Below are 18,459 nucleotides of genomic sequence, written 5' to 3'. Positions count from 1 at the left end.
AACGGGGAATCAACCTCATTAGTCACCATGGAACTGCAGATCAAAAGGCAGCCAGTCTCATTTCATGGCTATAATAGTTTCTAGCAATAAAAAAGGAATGGATCCTGAAAAGATCTCCACACCTGGGATCTTTCCTGGAAACCTTAGGGCTCAACTCCTCCACAGTTTTGAAAGCCTTGTTACCATCCTTAGGGCAACCCAGATGTGAGCTGCAGGTCTCCTCCTGAACACCAGGGGGCGAAATTGGACCATATAACCAACAGAAAAAAACTCCTGAGGCATGACCACCCCTTGTATATTTTCTTTATTTACATTTCAAATGTTTTCCCCTTTCCAGGTCTCCCCTTCGGAAAGCCCTATCCTTACCTCCCTCCCCCTGCCTCTATCAGGATGCTCCCACATCCACCCACTCCCATTCTCCTGCCCTGGCATCCCTACACTGGGGTATTGAACAGCTCAGCCTGAGGGCTCTCCTCCCACGGATATCCAATAAGGCCATCTTCTGCCACATGTGTGGCCAGCGCCATGGGTCACTAATGGATACAGAAAATGTGGTATATTACACAACAGATTACTAATCAGCCATTAAAAACAATGACTTCATGAAATTCATAGGCAAATAGATGGAACTTGAGAATATCATCATGAGTGAGGTAACTCAGTCACAAAGGAACAAACAAACAAGATATGCACTCACTGATAAGTGGGTATTAGTCCAAAAGTTCAGAATACCTAAGATTCAATTCACAGACCATATGAAGCCTAAGAAGAAGGAAGACCAAAGTGTGAATGCTTCAGTGCTTCTTAGAAGGGTGAACAAAATACTCACAGGAGGAAATATGGAGACAAAGTGTGGAGCAGAGACTGAAGGAAAGACCATCCAGAGACTGCCCCACCTGGGGATCCATTCGACATACAGCCACCAAACCCGTATACGATTGTGGATGCCAGGAAGTGCTTGCTGATGGAAGCCAGATATGTCTGTCTCCTAAGAATTTCTACCAGAGCCTGACAAGTACAGAGGCAAGGCGGAAGCTCACAATCAACCATTGGACTGAGCATGAGGTCCCCAATGGAGGAGTCGGAGAAGGGACTGAAGGAGCCGAGGGGGGGGTTGCAGCCCAGTAGAGGGAGCAACAGTGCCAACAGGCCAGACCCCCCCCCCCCCGCAGAGCTCCCGGGGTCTGGATGACCAATGAAAGAATACACATGAGCCTATCTTGCAACCTGTATTGCAGTTTCCATCCCAGTTCTGACACACCTGGAGCCAGCTCCCTCATGTAACCATACACTGTCCTACTGACTCTTTCCTGTATCTCTGAGAACTCCATTCTGCAAGGACAGCCGATGTGGTCCCTTCCATCCTCCATCATCCAAGGGAGAGATGGGAAATCCCAGGGCATTCACCAAGGAGAACAGAGCCATCCTGGGGAGGTTACAGAGGGCATGGGCAGACCTGAATCACATTTGGCCAGCACCGGAAGCTGGGGAGGTCTCCCTGGCGCCCTCTATAGGAAGATGGAGCACACAGTCCTCTTTCCAGAACACACAGGTCACCTCCTTCTGCACACCCAGGATATGAAGCCCCTGAGACAACTTGTATCCTAGGATCAGACACCTGACTGGTGCCATCAGTGACGATGGATCAGGCCCTACCCAGTCATCACTCAGCTCGGCCTTTCCCAACCCTGCAGATAACTCTGCCACTTCCTGCCTGGAGTAAACCCCACCTCTGTGAGCATTGAGAGCAGGGCACACAGGGCTCCCATGGGGGTTTGTGTCACTCTAGGCTACAGGAAGTGCTGGAACTCCTGCTGCTGCTGACAGCCCCAAGGCCAGGGCACAGGTCACTCCTCAGCCTTGCTGCTCAGAGTATGTNCTAGAACACTGAACTGGGAAGAGAGGAATAGAAGGATGGGAGGCCCGCACTGACAGGAGAACAGCATTGTCAGAGTCACAGGCTCCACCCCCAGCCCACGTGAATCTGGGAGGTGGCCTCTTCTGGGAGGAGACAAAAGCTCCTTTAAGAAAAGCAGGGCAGATATCNGGGCAGCCTGGCTTAGCAGTACTGTTGGAGAAGAGGCTAGCAGGCAGCAGAGACATGGAGCTGGCCTCAGCACATCTCCACAAAGGGCAGGTTCCCTGGGGAGGACTACTGCTCACAGGTAAGGAGACAGTCCTTCCCAGTAGAGAGCAGGGGAGCTCAGAGACTGGCTGGGGTCTTCTGGGAGAGGAAAGGAACCTGAGAAGGGACATCTGGCTTCTGCTTGAAGCCTGACGGCAACAGGAAGCTCTCGGTGAATGTGAATTGGGAAATAGTGAGGAGAAACTCAGTTCTTCCCTATTGTTAAGTTTATCGCACTGGCCAGGATATCCTGAAGACTGAAGTCCACAACTCCGTCAGGGTGACTCTCCACGTAAAAACCAAACTGGGGCAGGTAAACAGAATTATTGCATACTACGCTGAGAAATTTGCAAACACACTAGGCTCTGGGACACTGATTTGTACATGGGTATATGAGCGTGTTCCAGGCAGCAAGGACTAAGCCAAAATCCACCTAGCCCTCCTCGCAAAGCCCTAGTTCTACTGGGCAGAACGACAGACCAGCGAGGACATCTAGGTGGGGTCAGGTTGGCAAGCACTTCAGAACAAACAAAGCAGAGAAAGGCCAGAAAATGAAGGTGCGGGGTCTTTAGAGGAGGGGGTCAGAGAAGATAGGCCTACACTCAGCAAAGACTCTGAGTGTGAGCTGGGATCTGAGGGCAGTGAGCGGTGAGCTGTGTGACTGCTGGAGAAGAGCGTTTCCTACAGTGGAAAGATGCAGCGTTGATGAGGAATGGAGGTGATCTGCTGGCCATCATCCAATAGGACACAGGCACAGCAAGGCTCAGAGGTTTTGCAAAGGTCCTAAGATTGATAGGTTTTTCTCTCTTCCCTCTTAGCCTCACTTTTAGCCTCCTGGAGCCCTCCCACCACTGGCCAAGTCACCATTGAGGCTATGCCACCCCAGGTTGCTGAAGACAACGATGTTCTTCTACTTGTTCACAATCTGACACAGAGGCTTGCATCCTTTGCCTGGTTCAAGGAAAACACTATATCTACAAACAATGAAATTACACGATTTGTAACAGCCACTAATGAGACTATAACAGGGCCTGCATACAGCGGCAGGGAGATAATATACAGGAATGGATCCCTGCTCATCCAAAGGGTCACCAAGAACTATATGGGAGTCTACATACTAGAAATGACAGATGAACGCTATCGTCGTACTGAGGCGACTGTGCAATTTCATGTATACCGTAAGTAATTCTCTGTAACCTCTGGGTCATGGGTAGAGCTAATCCTGCTTCCCACACAGCACTGTCAATCCTTGATGACTCTACTATGTCCCCTACATTGTGGTGGGAGCATTTAGTTCAGGGCACACAGAGGGGAGAAAAACAGCAATAAACCAGGATGCCTCACTTGGACCCACTCTTTCAGAGAAGAGATTGTGAGATAACTCAGTCTGAGGATGTCAGACTCTGCACAGTAACTTAGGCTGCTTATCCTGAGCATGGCCTCGAGAAAGACCCTTCAGGGCTGAAGCAGGGCCTGCCTGAGGAAACCATGAGAATCTCACGGAGAGGTGAGCACCAGGACACTTTGCTCCAGACCCAGCCCGAACTCCAGGAACTCTGGGAAGTTGTTAGCCTGGGTTGAAATTTGCCCTCTTGTTAGAGCTGACAGGGACAATGGTTGATTGTAGGCTGGTAGGCTGTTGACAGTCAGCCTAGACTAGAGCCATGTCTGAGGTAGGCCACCTGGGTATCTCCTCCTGAGACCCAGTGCGCTCTGCGTACATGGAGAGCTATGAAAGACAACCAGCCAACTGTTGTGATGCTCCTGTGAGACTTCCCAGGAAGGACAAGAGCCCTAAAATGGTAGGAGGAAACCGTGTACAAATGGCAGCTCCTTGCTCTCCAGGGTGTCAGGCCCAGGGATTATTTCCTGCAGCAAATAGTAATAGACTCTGGTCTATGGAAGGTCAGATCATTGTTCCTTTTAAGGTTCATTTGCAGGCATGGCAATGATCATTTACCATATGTCCTATTATGGGGAAACTGAGGCAGGAGATAGAGTCACTGAGTCAGGGTCACACAGGCCCTGGGTGGCATGAGTTTATCTGTCCAGAGCCACATCTCCAGCCTCCCCACCCTGGAGACCTTACTAGGCACGCCTTACTCTTTTAGATAATTTCTTGCACTCAGGCTTCTCTTTTGGGGGAATCTCTTACTCATGTCAGTCACCACCAAACACCTGACAAGAATGGCCCACCTGGTGGCCCAGCCCAACCTGAATGCTAGGCAGCTGCAAGTCTCTTGTGTGGGGTATCTGACAGGCTGTGAGGATTCTCAGGGAAGCTCAATGGGAAGTGTCCTCACTGCCCATCTATAGGACAGCCCCGAACAGCAAAGGCTAGGGGGGCACCTGTCTACCCTGAGCAGCAGCTGTCCTGGCAGCTGGAGGGGATTGACACATTCTGTCTAAAGGCAGACAACCAGTCAGTGAGCACCAGGACATAAGAGGAGGTCTCTGATTCTGAGACTTGAGTCTGTGCATCACCAAACTGCAGCTCAGTTACTCAGGAGAGAGCCTTGCTTCTCCCATACACAGTGCAGGAGACCCCATCCTCTCTGAGCACTCATCTACTCCATCTGCCTATAATTTGCCTCCTGCCTGGTTCTCTAAGGATCTGGGTTGGCAGGGAGGTAAGAGACCAGCTCGGATTGAAAAAGGCCATTATAAAAATCAGAAGTACCACACAGGGCAATCTTCTCTCTATTATCTGCACAGCCCTATTACTAAAGTCCAACATCACAAGCAACAACTCCAATCCCGTAGAGGGTGACGACTCCGTATCATTAACCTGTGAATCTTACACTGACCCTGATGATATAACCTACCTGTGGAGCAGAAATGGTGAAAGCCTTTCAGAAGGTGACAGGCTGAAGCTGTCTGAGGGCAACAGGACTCTCACTTTACTCAATGTCACGAGGAATGACACAGGACCCTATGTGTGTGAAACCCGGAACCCAGTGAGTGTCAACCGAAGTGACCCATTCAGCCTGAACATTATCTGTGAGTAACTTCTTTCCCATCCTTGCTACAGCTGCCTAAATACAGAGATCTAGAGCCAGGACACATATTCGCTCCTGGGTTCATGACAGACCCACCACATATATATCTAGGTGGGCCATGATATGCTGGCCTAGCCCAAGCACATGAAGCCAGGCCCAGCCCTGAGCTAGAATGGACTAGAGGGATTACTCCTGTCTAGAGAGGATAAGGGTGATGGAGACACAGGGGACATTTCAGACTCAGGCTCAGTGAACACTTGCGTGTCCAGTGGGGCTGTTTTCTGTGTGTTAGTGATGGACCAGGACGCATACATTACAAGAGTACCCTTCTACTAACCTTCACCGCAGCTCTGGCTGGGACCTGCTTAACTGAAGTTATAGCACAGATACTGTAGCATTCTAGAGACCAGGATTTCCCCTTCCCTCTGCTGATGTCACATTTGGCTTTATTCTGTTTGCTCCAGATGGTCCGGACACCCCGATTATATCCCCCTCAGATATTTATTTGCATCCAGGGTCAAACCTCAACCTCTCCTGCCATGCAGCCTCTAACCCACCTGCACAGTACTTTTGGCTTATCAATGAGAAGCCCCATGCATCCTCCCAAGAGCTCTTTATCCCCAACATCACTACTAATAATAGCGGAACCTATACCTGCTTCGTCAATAACTCTGTCACTGGCCTCAATAGGACCACAGTCAAGAACATTACAGTCCTTGGTAAGTGGATCTCTGAAGTATCAGCACCAGGGTTGGAGTGGAGTCTTTTTGGTGTTCTGGGAAGGTGCAAACCAGCGTCATTTCCAGCCTGTTTCTATGGGAACAGGCAAACCACAATCCTCCCCAGAGCTGCTTCCTCCATCCTATATCTAACCCTTTTCTGTTTCTCCTGGCTGATCTGGCATTGAACTTGGAACAGAGGAGGTTCTCCCAGCCTTGAAAAGCCTCAGGTGGTGTAAGGGACTTCCCAGAGGAGGGTGATTTCCTTCTGTCACTAACTCATGCCTTCTGCCATTTCCATTTTCCTTTGGTGATCTCCAGGACTGAGAAGGAACACTCAGGGCTTTGAACTACGCTCACATTCATTTTCTCCAAGTGAGAGGAGAAAATTCCCCTCAGATGGGGACCAGCAGCTCTGAGCTCTGCTCCCAGATTTGTTCCTGTCTCCCTGAGTGATGGGATGGGAAGACTGGGTTACAGGAGATAACTGGGAGCCCTGTGCTGAGTTGGGGTGAACCACATTGCAGGGAATTTGATGATGCTTTTTCACTTGCTCTTCTCAAGGTGTAAAAATAAACATAGGCTGAGTGTGGTGGTGCACACCTCTAACCCCAGCACTAGGGAGGGAGGGGCAGGTGGAGATTTATGAGATTGAGGCCAGCCTGGTCCACATAGTGAGTTCTAGGCCAGCCACAGCTGCATAGTGAGATCCTGCCTCAAAATTATAAATAAATAAATAAATAAATAAATAAATAAATAAATAAATAAATAAAACAAAGTGAAAGAAAAGGCCACTGGTGGTCAGCAAAGAGCACATGGGGATTTGCTTGTTCCCAAAGACTGGAAAAATAAAAAAGTGAACTTTGGGGCAGTTGGCTCTGAACTGTGTCCTGGCTCTAGGGGTCCAGCTGTGTGAGCCCTGGACACCAGCACTGGGTGATCCCTGAGAACAGTGAAGGGCACTGGCTTGCAGAACAGGGACCTTCGTGTTGAGTTTCTGTGTAGAGGAAAGGACAAGGAAGGCACCTGGTGACCTCTGTGGTATGGTCCATGTGTGGTGGCTCACACCTCTAATCCCAGCACTCAGTGGGCTGAAGCAGATGGGTCTCTGAGTTTAAGGCTAGCCTGGTCTACAGAGCAAGTTCGAGGCTATCTAGGACTGTACAGTGAGACCTTGTCTTTTAGAGAAATCTGTAGTGAGCACTAGAGTGGCCAGCTGTTGATAACACTGTGACCATTCACTTCCTCACTGTGGTATTTAGTCCCTATCCATGGGGCGAGGAAATAACATTTTTCTTCTCATAGAAATTCTTTAGTTTGGGATTTCTCCCAGTCCTGTGGTCTAGGCTTTGACATCTTTAAGATTAGCTGGGCCAACTTAACCGCATGACAAATTAACTACAGAACAGAGAGCTATTTTGTGACAGAGGTACCTGACACTGCACTCACTGAAAGTTAGCACAAAAAAGTCATTGGGAAAAACATTGCTCCCTGGTGAGGTTTCTGGATTTATGGGATGGAGAGGCTCCTGGTGAGGAATCTATACAAATACCCTGAGACAAGGGTCACTCTGGGTGATCTGGGTAGGAGGAGTTTACATGTCTCTCCTTACAGATCTTACCTTGAACTCGAACATGTGGCCTTACAGAGGACCATTTCATTCTGTGGGCCCTGTGAGTTGGCTGAGATCTCTAAGGATAAAGGACTCTCAGCTGGTCCCCTCCTCTGTTTGTCCACAGAGCCATTGAGTAAGCCCACCCTCAAAGTCACCAACACCACAGTCAAAGAACTAGACTCTGTGACCCTGACCTGCGTGTTGAATGACATTGGAGCCAACATCCGGTGGCTCTTCAATAGCCAGAGTCTTCAGCTCACAGAGAGAATGACACTCTCCCAGAACGACAGCATCCTCAGAATAGACCCTATTAAGAGGGAAGATGCCGGCGAGTATCAGTGTGAAATCTCGAATCCAGTCAGCGTCGAGATAAGCAACTCAATCAAGATGGACGTACTATGTGAGTGACCTCTCCATCCTTCTTACTCATGAGTGTTGACAGTGGGTGCAATTTATCAAGGGTGTGCAAAATGGGTAAAAGTTTCAAGGGAAAAATACATCTCAAAATACAAATACAGCCACCATGGCGATGGATGTGAGTCAATTCACAGTAAAACACATAGCAAGTTAAGCATGGCACCTTTAATCCCAGCACATCATAGACCATGGATCTCTATGAGTTCCCAACCAGCCTTGCCTACATAGCAAGTTCCAGGTTACCCTGCAAATACAGGCTACAAGTCTTTTCCTTGTTTTTAAGTTGGAATGTTTGGGGTTTTTTTGTTTTGTTTTGTTTTTCCACTATTAACCTCTTGTCAGATGTTTTATTTACAAGTATATTCTGCTATTCTAAAAGTGGACTTTTTTGTCACTTTCCTGGTAAAAGCCTTTGTTTATTATTAGTAATGGTTTTTAAATTGGCACAAAAATTAAATATATTTAAGAGAAATAATATCTAGATACAGGAATGATTAAACCAAGTTTATTGACATTTGTTACTTCCTTTATCACTCTTTAGGCTAAGACCTTTGAAATTTATTGTTCACTTCTTTGCAATACATTATGGCTGACTATAATCCCCTGATGTGTCAGGCCTCTCAAAACCTAACCTTCTGGTCTGTCTTAAACCTTGTACCCTGACCAGTGACTCCCCATCGCTCCTGCTCCATGAAGTCTCTGGTCAGCTTCATTCCACTCTCTCCTTCCACAGACATTGTTGAGATCATGGATGAGACTGTGTGGAGTTTCCGACACATGGCCTGTCTCACCCAGCATCCTGTCCTCTAGGCTCTTTCACAGAATCACATGACAGAGCTGCCTCCTTTTAAAGGTCCAGTGGCACTCCTATGTGAATATACATTCACATTTTCTTACTCATTCATCCACTGATAGACATTTACTGTCCATGCCTTGATTATTGTGAAAAGTGCCACAAAGACCTGCTGGGCTGTATGACTGATAAGATCCTCTGATGCACAAACATTTTCAATTTTGCTAAAGTCCACTTTATCTATTTTTATCATGGCCCTATGCATCTGGCATCATGACAGAGAAACCGAGCCATAATTGAATCTCAAGAAGCTTTCATCCTGTTTTCTAAAAGTTTTATGGTTGGTGTTTGGCTCTGATATTAGGGTCTTTGATACACTTAGAATTGATTTTTATATGATGTAAGGTGAGGGCTTAGAACCAATCACTCTTTTCCCTGGATATCCCATTTCCCCAACATCCCTTGTTTAAAAGGTTATCCCTCTATCATTGAGCAATCTTAGCCTGATGAAAACTCTTCTGGTCCCAGGTGCAGTTGGACAGCAAGAATGCTTTCCAAATTCTGTAACTGGAGAGGACACCTCTGATTTACACCAATTAGCTCTGTCTTTCAAAAGAGCCAGCAGAGATGAATGTTCATAACACTAAAAAATGACAAATGAAGTGAGAGATGCGACATCCTCTCTGATCTGACAGCACATTATAGTGTGCATGCAAAACATATACAGTGGCCCATAAACATGCACATTTATCATGTTCAACTAATCTTGAATTGAATCATTGGCCAGTGTACATGAGCAGTTCTGAGCTGTCTGTTCTATTTCACTACTCTATATGTCTGCCTTTATGTCACACACTTTGGTTATTGTGGATTTGTACTAAAATTATAGTTCTAGAAATTTTTAATCACAATCTGGAGTTTCTACTCCAAATTTGATCATTCAGATCTCAGAAAAAAAGGCACACAACTTTTATTATTTACACTGAGCCTTAATCTGTACTAGAGCTGGACACATATCTACCCTGTATGCTACTAAAATCTATTTCCTATCAATAACCCCAAGTGATTACTTAATACGTTTCATCTGGGCTGATCTTAACTCCAATTGGCCAGCCCTCAGGGCCATGTTTTCTTGACTCCTAACCCATGGTGGCACTCACCTTCATCCTCCTTCCTCCTCCCCCTCATCTTCCTACTCCTTCTCTCCCGCCCCCCCCCACCTCTGTTTTCCCTGGATCCCATAGCAGGAGCCCTAAAACCCACCTATGTCTCTTCTGCCCAGCTATTGGCTGTTGGCATCTTTATGTACCAGTGAGAAATAACTGTCTGGTCCCTGGGGCAACCATGTCTTGGGGGCCCACACTTAGTATTTCAATACACAGCAAATTGGCTACAGCCAATTACTGGAGGGATTAGAAGGTGGACTTGAAGTGACCTGGTTAGAGAAGGGTGTGGGGGGATGGACAATGAGCCCACGGCCAGGAGAAACAGTTAGTATCTAGGGTTCACCACTGTGGACGTAGACAGGCCAGCAGCAGAATAGATTACGGGTAATCCTATAGTAATTGCCAAAGCCAAATAAAATAACCATAGCCTGAGTCTTGTTTGTATGTAAGCTAGTCGGGGATAGGCTTAAATTGATTGTACTATAATTATGAAATCATGAAGGATGTCCATGCAATTTTCTTCCTCCTTTTCAAGATACTTTTAAGGTTAGGGGTGATGGCACTTCCCTCTGATCCCTGATCTCAGGAGGCAGAGATAGCTGGATCCCTGAGACATTGAGGCCAGCCTAGTCTATATAGTAAGCTCCAGGACAGGTAGAATAGATTTTTCTATTTCTGTATAAAATATCACTGGGGTTTTAAGCCAATGTGCATAGGACTGATAGAACACCATAGTAATATCATCATCTGTCTTAAAAAGTCTGTCAGACAGTCTGGCTCATGACTGTGATACCGGCCACTGGAGAAGCTGAGGCAGAAGTACCAACGAAGAGTGCCTAGCATAACTAGTTCAAGGCCACCCGGAGTAATTTCGTGGCAGAGCTCGGGATATAGCTCCGTGGTAGAGCATTTGCTTACTCTGCTCAAGCCCTGGGCTCAGTCTCCAGCAATGAAACAATGACAACATTGAGAGTATGACCTTCAGGCCGGGCGTGGTGGCGCACGCCTTTAATCCCAGCACTCGGGAGGCAGAGGCAGGCGGATTTCTGAGTTCGAGGCCAGCCTGGTCTACAAAGTGAGTGCCAGGATAGCCAGGGCTACACAGAGAAACCCTGTCTCGAAAAACCAAAAAAAAAAAAAAAAAGAGAGTATGACCTTCAGCCCATCTAACCTGGCATCTCTCATTCCTTGTCTTCTTTCATCATCTCTGACAGCAGTATTTGGTAGTGCAAGTCTTTTATCTCTTTAGCAGAGTTGATTCTGAGTATTCATTCTCTTCAGTGCTCTCCTAAATAAAATACTTCCTTACACTCTTTCCAAATGGTTCACTGTTAAGGCTGGGACTGTTGCTCAGAGCTGAACACTTGCATGAGACCCTAGGTTCAATCTCTAGAATGGCCAGGAGGAGGAAAGGGAGCTCTGACTGTGTGTGGTCAGTATTAATACATAGGAATACAGCTCTCTTGGGTAGGCTCGTTTTGTTAGCCAACATTTTGCTCGTTTTACTAATTTAGTTCAGAGAATGCACTGTAGAATGTTAAGGTTCTTCTAAATACAAGTTTGTGTCTTCTACAGATATCTACTTTACCACTTTATATGTCACTTTTATTACATTGTCTACACTAATGGTTCTGTGTAGGGCTCCTAAGAATCTTTTGAACACAGTGGCCACAGCAGCATCCTGTGTTCTCCCTGATCTTACAGGGAAAGCTGCCAGTGTCCCCACTGAGTCCCATAGTGGCTGTGCATTTCCATGTGTGGCCTTTGTGACACTGGGCTAGAGACCAGTGTTCAGTGTTTTTGTCATTAAAGGCTGTGAAATTTTGTCAACTTTTTTCTTGATCCAGTCTTATTGGTTATACATCTGTTCAATTTTATGTTTCTTCATGATTCCATCTCTGCAGAGTCCAGGATTCTAGGGATTTGTTTGTTGCTTCGAGGCCACCCAGCTGCTAGCATATAACTATTGAGTGCTCTTAGAATTCTTAGTATTCTGAAGAGTGGATGGTAAGGTCTCAAATTTCAGTAACAGCCACCTCTTTTTTCCAAGCTAGTCTGGGGAAAGGCTGCCATTGTTAATCATTCTGAACTTTCGGTGTGTCAGCTTTCTGTACCCTAGTCTCTGCCTTGTCCTCTTCATTCTGGTCACCACTTCCCTCGTTCCACTACTTGGGCAGAGCTTTGTGAGGCAAGGGTCTCATTATATAGCACAGACACTTCTCAAACTCACAATCCTCCTGCCTCAGCCTCTGAATGCTAGGATTCTAGGATGCAGTACATCCTTTACCTGGCTCATAGTAGTTTGTAAGTATTTAATATAATAACCAAGTAACATTTTTGCCAAATTCCCACACACAGAGAGTAAGAAAGTGTTAGCTATACCTATTCCTGCCATCAGTGTTAGCTTTGACATCAGGCAGCCAGGCTTCCCTCTGATTAACTAGACAGAGATAAATATTTAAAAAAAAAAAACATTTTAAGCCTCAGGCTTTTTTACTCTTTAAATGGAATTAATTTCAATGTGATAGACTCACCATATAGATAAAAACAGATGCAAACACAGGGACAGCTACATCATAAATATTATTATCATGGTCACCAACATTACCATTATTAATCACTCTTGAGAAAACTGGCCAGGACTGAACCTCAAATGGTTGTATACAACAAAGAGTAAAGAGGTATGAAAGGCGTTAGGACATCAGGGGCTGGGACACATGTGTCATCCAAAAAGTGAAACCACGTGGATACTAAACAAAAGTGAGGGAGAACGGGGGAGGGTCTATTCCAAAATTTCAAACCTAGTAAGTTATTAGTTTTCATTCTCCAGGATATAGCTCTGATGGGCTTAGACATGAAGGTGAGCCTGGGGGACCCTTAGGCCACATGGAGATATGACCCCATGGAAGCAGAGAAGGTGTCTCTTCAAGTGCAGTACAGCTCAGAGTTCCTGCCAAGTTGAGAGGAAATGGGCTTTTACACAGTCTGCCTTGCTTTCCTACCCCGCTGCACAAAGCACGGCCTCTGTGCCTTCTGGCAATTAATCATGGCCATAAGGGACCACTTACTCATGGCTGCCACACTGAGACCCTGTGGAACAGATGTAGCCATGAAAACACTGGAAGTTTTAACATGCACAACAGCAATCATCCTGTCTCACATTCCCACAGGTTATCACCAGGATAGAATTGATGGAATTGGGGGATTGGAAGGAAGAGGGAGAAAAAACTTAGGACAACGATGCGAGGGGAAGAGGCATTTGCTAAGGGCCTCACACTTCAACTCATCCAATCAACTTTCCCACAGAAAATATATCTCCCAAAACAGTGAACAGAAATAACATCATGCTGAAAACTGTCCAGACCCACCACTAGAAAAGACTTTCACTTCATTCCTTCTTGTCTTTTCTCTCCCGGACAGTTGATCCAACACAAGGAGGCCTCTCAGGTGGCGCCATTGCTGGCATCGTGATTGGAGCTGTGGCTGGGGTGGCTCTAATAGCAGGGCTGGCATATTTCCTCTATTCCAGGAAGTCTGGCGGGTAGGACGGTCTTTCCTTTTTTGTTTGCTGCAAGTCTTAGTGTCATGCTTGGGAGTGGGCAAGGGTTTCTTTTTCTCTCTCTCTCTGCCTGAGCTGGAGCCCTTCCTATCCTTTCCTAAACCTCTGCTTCTGAGCACTGATCCTGTGGGTGCTGCCTCCCTGTCTTCATGGTCCTTGAATGCCTCTGTTTTTTGGTATCCACTCCCACCTACTTAGAGAACAGGTTCAAGTATGTCCTTCTGTCCTCCAGTTAGGAAGCCAAAGTCCAAGAAGAGAGAGAAGGGAGGGACTCCAAGAAGCAACAAGACTATGCAGGTAGCATGTCCTGCTGACTGAGCAGCAGCAGGAGGGACAGGGACAGGTTGAGAAGAGACCCTAGGATGAAGAAAAAGCATTAAAGTCCTCTTGGTCAAGAAATGAGTAGAAACAGAAGAGCCACCTGCGTTAAGCCAGACAGGACAGGGTCAAGTAAGGCAGGTGCAGAAGCACCTGAGAAACTACAGCCTGGGGACACAGCTCACTCACAGTAAAGCGCCAGCCCTGGGTGTGGTCATGGCACCCAGGAGCAAAGGAGAGCAAACTCCGTGTCCAGAAAAGAGGGAAGAACAAATACTAGCAGGCATCATGATTAGCTTAAGCACTGAGGCACCAGGAGGAAAGGCAGTGCCAAGTTGATGCAATGAGGCATCATTGACACCAAGGATCTCTCAGGAAGAAGCTGCCCACAGAGTCCACCCCAACTCCAGAGCAAAGGCCCCGTGTGTGGGAATAGTAGTCACAGTGTCTCATATTTATTTAGGGGAAGTGACCAGCGAGATCTCACAGAGCACAAACCCTCAACCTCCAACCACAGTAAGTAAACCAATCACATTATGAGAATTGGTATTCTAACATGTGTCCTGTTCTGCCAGGGGATCCTGGGATTGTAGACCATGCCTTCCTCTCAGAATTTAAATAGAAGAGAGCTCTACTTCCCAGTGCTAAGGATCCCACGAATCATACCCTTCCTAGCTACAGAAGAATGGCATGAGAGAGCCCTGGAGAAGGGCCCATTCCACCGAGGCTAGACAGGCCATGAAGAAGGCATGTTTCCAGAAGCCATCCTAGTGTCAACTTCCCTGCCTCTATTACAAATGTGGGACTTCTACCTTGGGGAAACTTTCTTTGTTTTGTGGGATATCTGGGTGCCATGGCCTCTATGTTCCTCCTTGCTATTGGGGCATGCTGCTGAGAATCAACTCTGGGCATCTTGTGAACTGGGTAAACGGGAATAGCTCTATCCCACTCCTACTCTGACACTAATGCAATGGGTCCGTACCAGACTCGGGGGGGGGGGGAGCCAATTCATGAACTGATGATGGGCCCCCTTCCCCCATCCCCCTCCACCTGCTAGAAATCACAAAGCCTTTTTCATGTGCACTGATATCTCTCTCTTGCTCCCCTAGATCGGGCTCCTTCTGACAACTCTCCTAACAAGGTGAGCACTGCCACTTTTGCTGGCTGTTTGTGCTAGAAAATGTCTCTGAGGAAACTTGGGGTAGCTGTATTGTTTTGATTTCTTTGTTTGTTGAGTCAAGGTCTCACCATGCAGCCTTGGCAACCTTTGAACTATGTAACCAAGGCTGGCCTTGAACTGTGGCCATACTCTTGCCTTAGCCTTTCATGTGCTGGGATGACAAGTGTGTGCTACCACACCAAGCTGAGAAAAGTATGCTTGAAGAGACACAACTGTGAAATCCAGTATGGGTCTCTACTCTCAATGCTGCACAGAAAGACAGACTGATCACTGAGTCCCATGAGTCTACTACAAGACTGTGTGTTGGAATTATCTCCACCATGTGGTTAATTTCTGGCTATGACTCCTAGAATTCCATGACTCTTGTCAAGGAACTTGAACTCTGTGATCCTCAAGCTTTGTCACCTAGACAATGGGCATTCTGCCTACCTCAAAAAGAGGACAAAAGAATAAAGCAAGTTGACTTGTACACAGCCCGGCCCATGCAGGGCAGCACAATCATACTCTCTCCTCCAGTCTAGACCTGCTCTGACCTCAGCGCAGGGCTTCCATTCTAATGGGTCTGAGATCCTCTTCCTTCATTTTATAACAATTTTACCAAATTTCATCATTTAAGCCTTTCAATAGAGTACACACATAGACCAAAGAGTGCTTTAAGTCATAAGGACACTTTCAGAGTGGGAACTTTCAGAGCTGGAACCCACCCACAGTGAGCACACAAACCTGTTCTCCCCAGACACACTTTGCTGTCACATTCCCTACAGAGGGCAAAGGCAGTCTGACGGTGCACATCCTCGCACACATCTGGCTTTCATTCTGCTCTGTAGCCCATCTGGATGACTGACTGTGAGTGACAGGAGCCCTCTCCCACAGCTGCAGCAAGGTGAGGCTCGGGCCTGTGGTGCTGATGTCACTGATCAACTCTCAAACTTTCAGGTGGATGACGTCGCATACACTGTCCTGAACTTCAATGCCCAGCAACCCAACCAACCAACTTCAGCACCTTCATCTCCAAGATCCACAGAAACAGTTTATTCAGAAGTAAAAAAGAAGTGAGCATAATCTGTCCGTCTGTCCTGCTGGCTGCACCAGTGATGCATTCCCAGATTCTCTCCCTCACTGGAGGGTCTCTGCACACACACACACACACACACACACACACACACACACACACACACACTCACTCATGCATTCATTCTATTGACTCCTTCAGTGTCTATAGAAGAAAAGGTGGATCCTGGAGCCTACAGTTTGGCTGAGAGTGAGGTATCAAAATTTCTCACCCTTTCACTTTCCTGACCCAGATTGTTTTAAATTGACCTGTTCAGAGCACCTTCATTCCACTCCCAACTCCAAGTCCTGCCCTGTCAGAGTCTGCCTTGACTTTCCTTCCATAACCCTTGGAGGTCACCTAAGTGCTTATGCCAAACAAAACAAAACAAACCAGAAGCAGGAAATGGTCAGTCCCATCTCTTTAAAGGCTGATTGGAAGCCACCACACATGAGAAGATCAAACCTCCATGGGCAATCTACACACCCGACAACTGTCATGCTTACCCATCTGCAGCATTGTCTCTGAACCTTGTGTCCTCACGCCTGAGCCCTTCTCACTCACAGCAACTAGAAAGGCTCTTTGGCAGCAACTGTAAGCAAACTTCTAGGCAGGATTCAGAAGAAAAGACAACATCTCTAACATCCACCAGGAAGGTGCCCAAAAAGCAGAGCTGGTGACTTGGACTGACAGGCATCTGGAGTGTGAAAAAGCAGCACAGAGCTAACCTTCGGAGAGTGCTGAAATTATTTGAAAAGAAGCCATATTTGGAGGTATTGGAGTTTTCCTCTTTCAGAGATGATCCACTATTTGAAAATTGTAGCTACTGAATTGCCTCTCACTTTGCCTAAGGGCCACTAGATTTCTGTCTCCCTTGGCCTCTCAAGCCCTTTTGATCATGAGTTCCAAACCAAAAATATATAAATGAACAGCGAGGCAGTCCCTTGCAGAACCACTGTCATGGGTCAGGCTAAGTCTCCTGCTTTTCTGAATTAGTCAAGAAAAGCCTTGGTTTCCCTTTTTCCATCTTTTAATCTTGTCTTTCAGATACTGGCCAGAGCCTGGACACTCTTCCTCTGCGATCTCCAGCTTGTCTGCCTTCTTGTGTTTCTTCTAAACTCTAACAAAGACTGTTCTCACCTTCAAAACATAAAATATTTACAAGCATTTCACATCCCCACCAAAGCTAGGTTTCTGGAAACCCAGGACCAGCCTCCAACTGCCCTTCTGCAGTGTTGCTGCCTCTGTTTCCCTTTCTTTTTGACTTTTTTTCCTTCTTTTGAGACAGAGTTCCAGCATGGAGCCTGTGCAGGTTTCAATCCCACAGTAACACCTTCTACAGCACCCCAACTGCTGAGACTGCAGCCCAGGCCACCAGGCCTGGCTACCTGGACATTGTCTGTCCTGCACTCTCAGGAAACCTTGGCCTCTGCTATGTCTGTTTGGCTCATGTGAAGTGTGCCCTTAAAGGAATGCAGTCACCCATGCCAGAGGCATTGTTTACAGCCTGGAATGCTGTGCACTTCCAGTGGGCCAGTGCTCCACCGGAAGTGGGGTGTTAGCAGGGTCCTCTCACCCGGCCCTGGCCTTTCTGTAGCCTTGAATCCTGCCTTCTCCACCAGGGCACCAGGGATGAGTGCAGCAGCAGGAGGAAAGGCAAATAGTCGCTTCAGGAACCTTCTGAGCTAAGGCACACCCTCTGTGCCTGTTAAGCAAAGGTTGTATTGGATATCAAGTGTTTGGTCTCATGCCAAGCCAACAGGCTTTGGAGAGAATTGATTAGTTCTCCTACTCAGGGATTTCTTTCAGTCCTAACACAGCCTGTGTATATTTTGCTTCACCCACACAATGCTGGATTATTTAAATTTGCCCAGCTAAAGCCAAATCTGAGTTACTTGTAAATTTGCTCTATGTTCATAATAAAAATTTATTATATATCACTGATACCACTTTGTGGGGTTTTCTGTCTGTTTGTTTCTGGTTTTGCCATGCTTTGGATGGAAGCCAGGGTCTTGCATGTGCCAGACACACGCTCTACAACTGAGAAACTGACACAGAATACTAACAAGAAGGGAACAGGAGGTGCTGGAGAGAGTTCAGGGGGAGGGAACACGTGGAGTTGTTTGTGAGTTGAAAGCTGCATTATTGCCTTTGAGTGTCTGGAGCCACTTGGGTGGGAGGAGTGGTTTCCTCTGGTGGAATACCCAAGGCTTCAGCCACTCAAAGGCAGTAATGCAACCCTCAACTCAGAACAATCTCCACGTGTTCTTTCACACTGAACTCTCTCCAGCACCTCCTGCTCCTTTCTTGTTACTACTCCCTGACTGTCCTCTTAAACCTCTGACCTGAATGAGTTGCACAAATTAATGCTGTTGAGTGTTACTCTATCATTTCATGTCCTTCATTTGCAAGCTATGCAAATGCAAGTGTGGCCTGCCCTTCCCCACCCCATTTCCACACCCAAGACACTGGAGACAGCACAGACTGCACTGGGATGGGGTCAGAGGTGTGCTACCC

At 46.9% G+C, this 18,459-nt stretch overlaps 1 protein-coding gene across 5 annotated transcripts; it reads left to right on the top strand.

The window, feature by feature from the left end:
- The first annotated feature begins 2,030 nt into the window (after positions 1-2,030).
- On the top strand, positions 2,031-17,886 carry LOC110297852 (carcinoembryonic antigen-related cell adhesion molecule 1). Of its 5 annotated transcripts, XM_021166889.1 has the most exons (9): positions 2,031-2,165; positions 2,944-3,303; positions 4,841-5,125; positions 5,589-5,843; positions 7,583-7,858; positions 13,255-13,375; positions 14,175-14,227; positions 14,821-14,852; positions 15,828-17,886. In XM_021166889.1, the coding sequence occupies exons 1-9, from the start codon at positions 2,102-2,104 to the stop codon at positions 15,945-15,947; spliced, it is 1,566 nt and encodes a 521-aa protein (XP_021022548.1). In that variant the 5' UTR covers positions 2,031-2,101; the 3' UTR covers positions 15,948-17,886. The 5 variants fall into 5 exon arrangements, with proteins under 5 accessions (XP_021022548.1, XP_021022549.1, XP_021022550.1 ...); XM_021166890.1 differs by lacking the exon at positions 14,175-14,227; XM_021166891.2 differs by lacking the exon at positions 13,255-13,375 and having other exon boundaries at positions 15,828-15,855.
- The last annotated feature ends 573 nt before the right edge of the window (positions 17,887-18,459 follow it).

Source organism: Mus caroli, chromosome 7, assembly GCF_900094665.2.
Source record: "Mus caroli chromosome 7, CAROLI_EIJ_v1.1, whole genome shotgun sequence".
Taxonomy (NCBI): Eukaryota; Metazoa; Chordata; class Mammalia; order Rodentia; family Muridae; genus Mus; species Mus caroli.
This window is presented reverse-complemented; position numbering and strand designations above follow the sequence as displayed.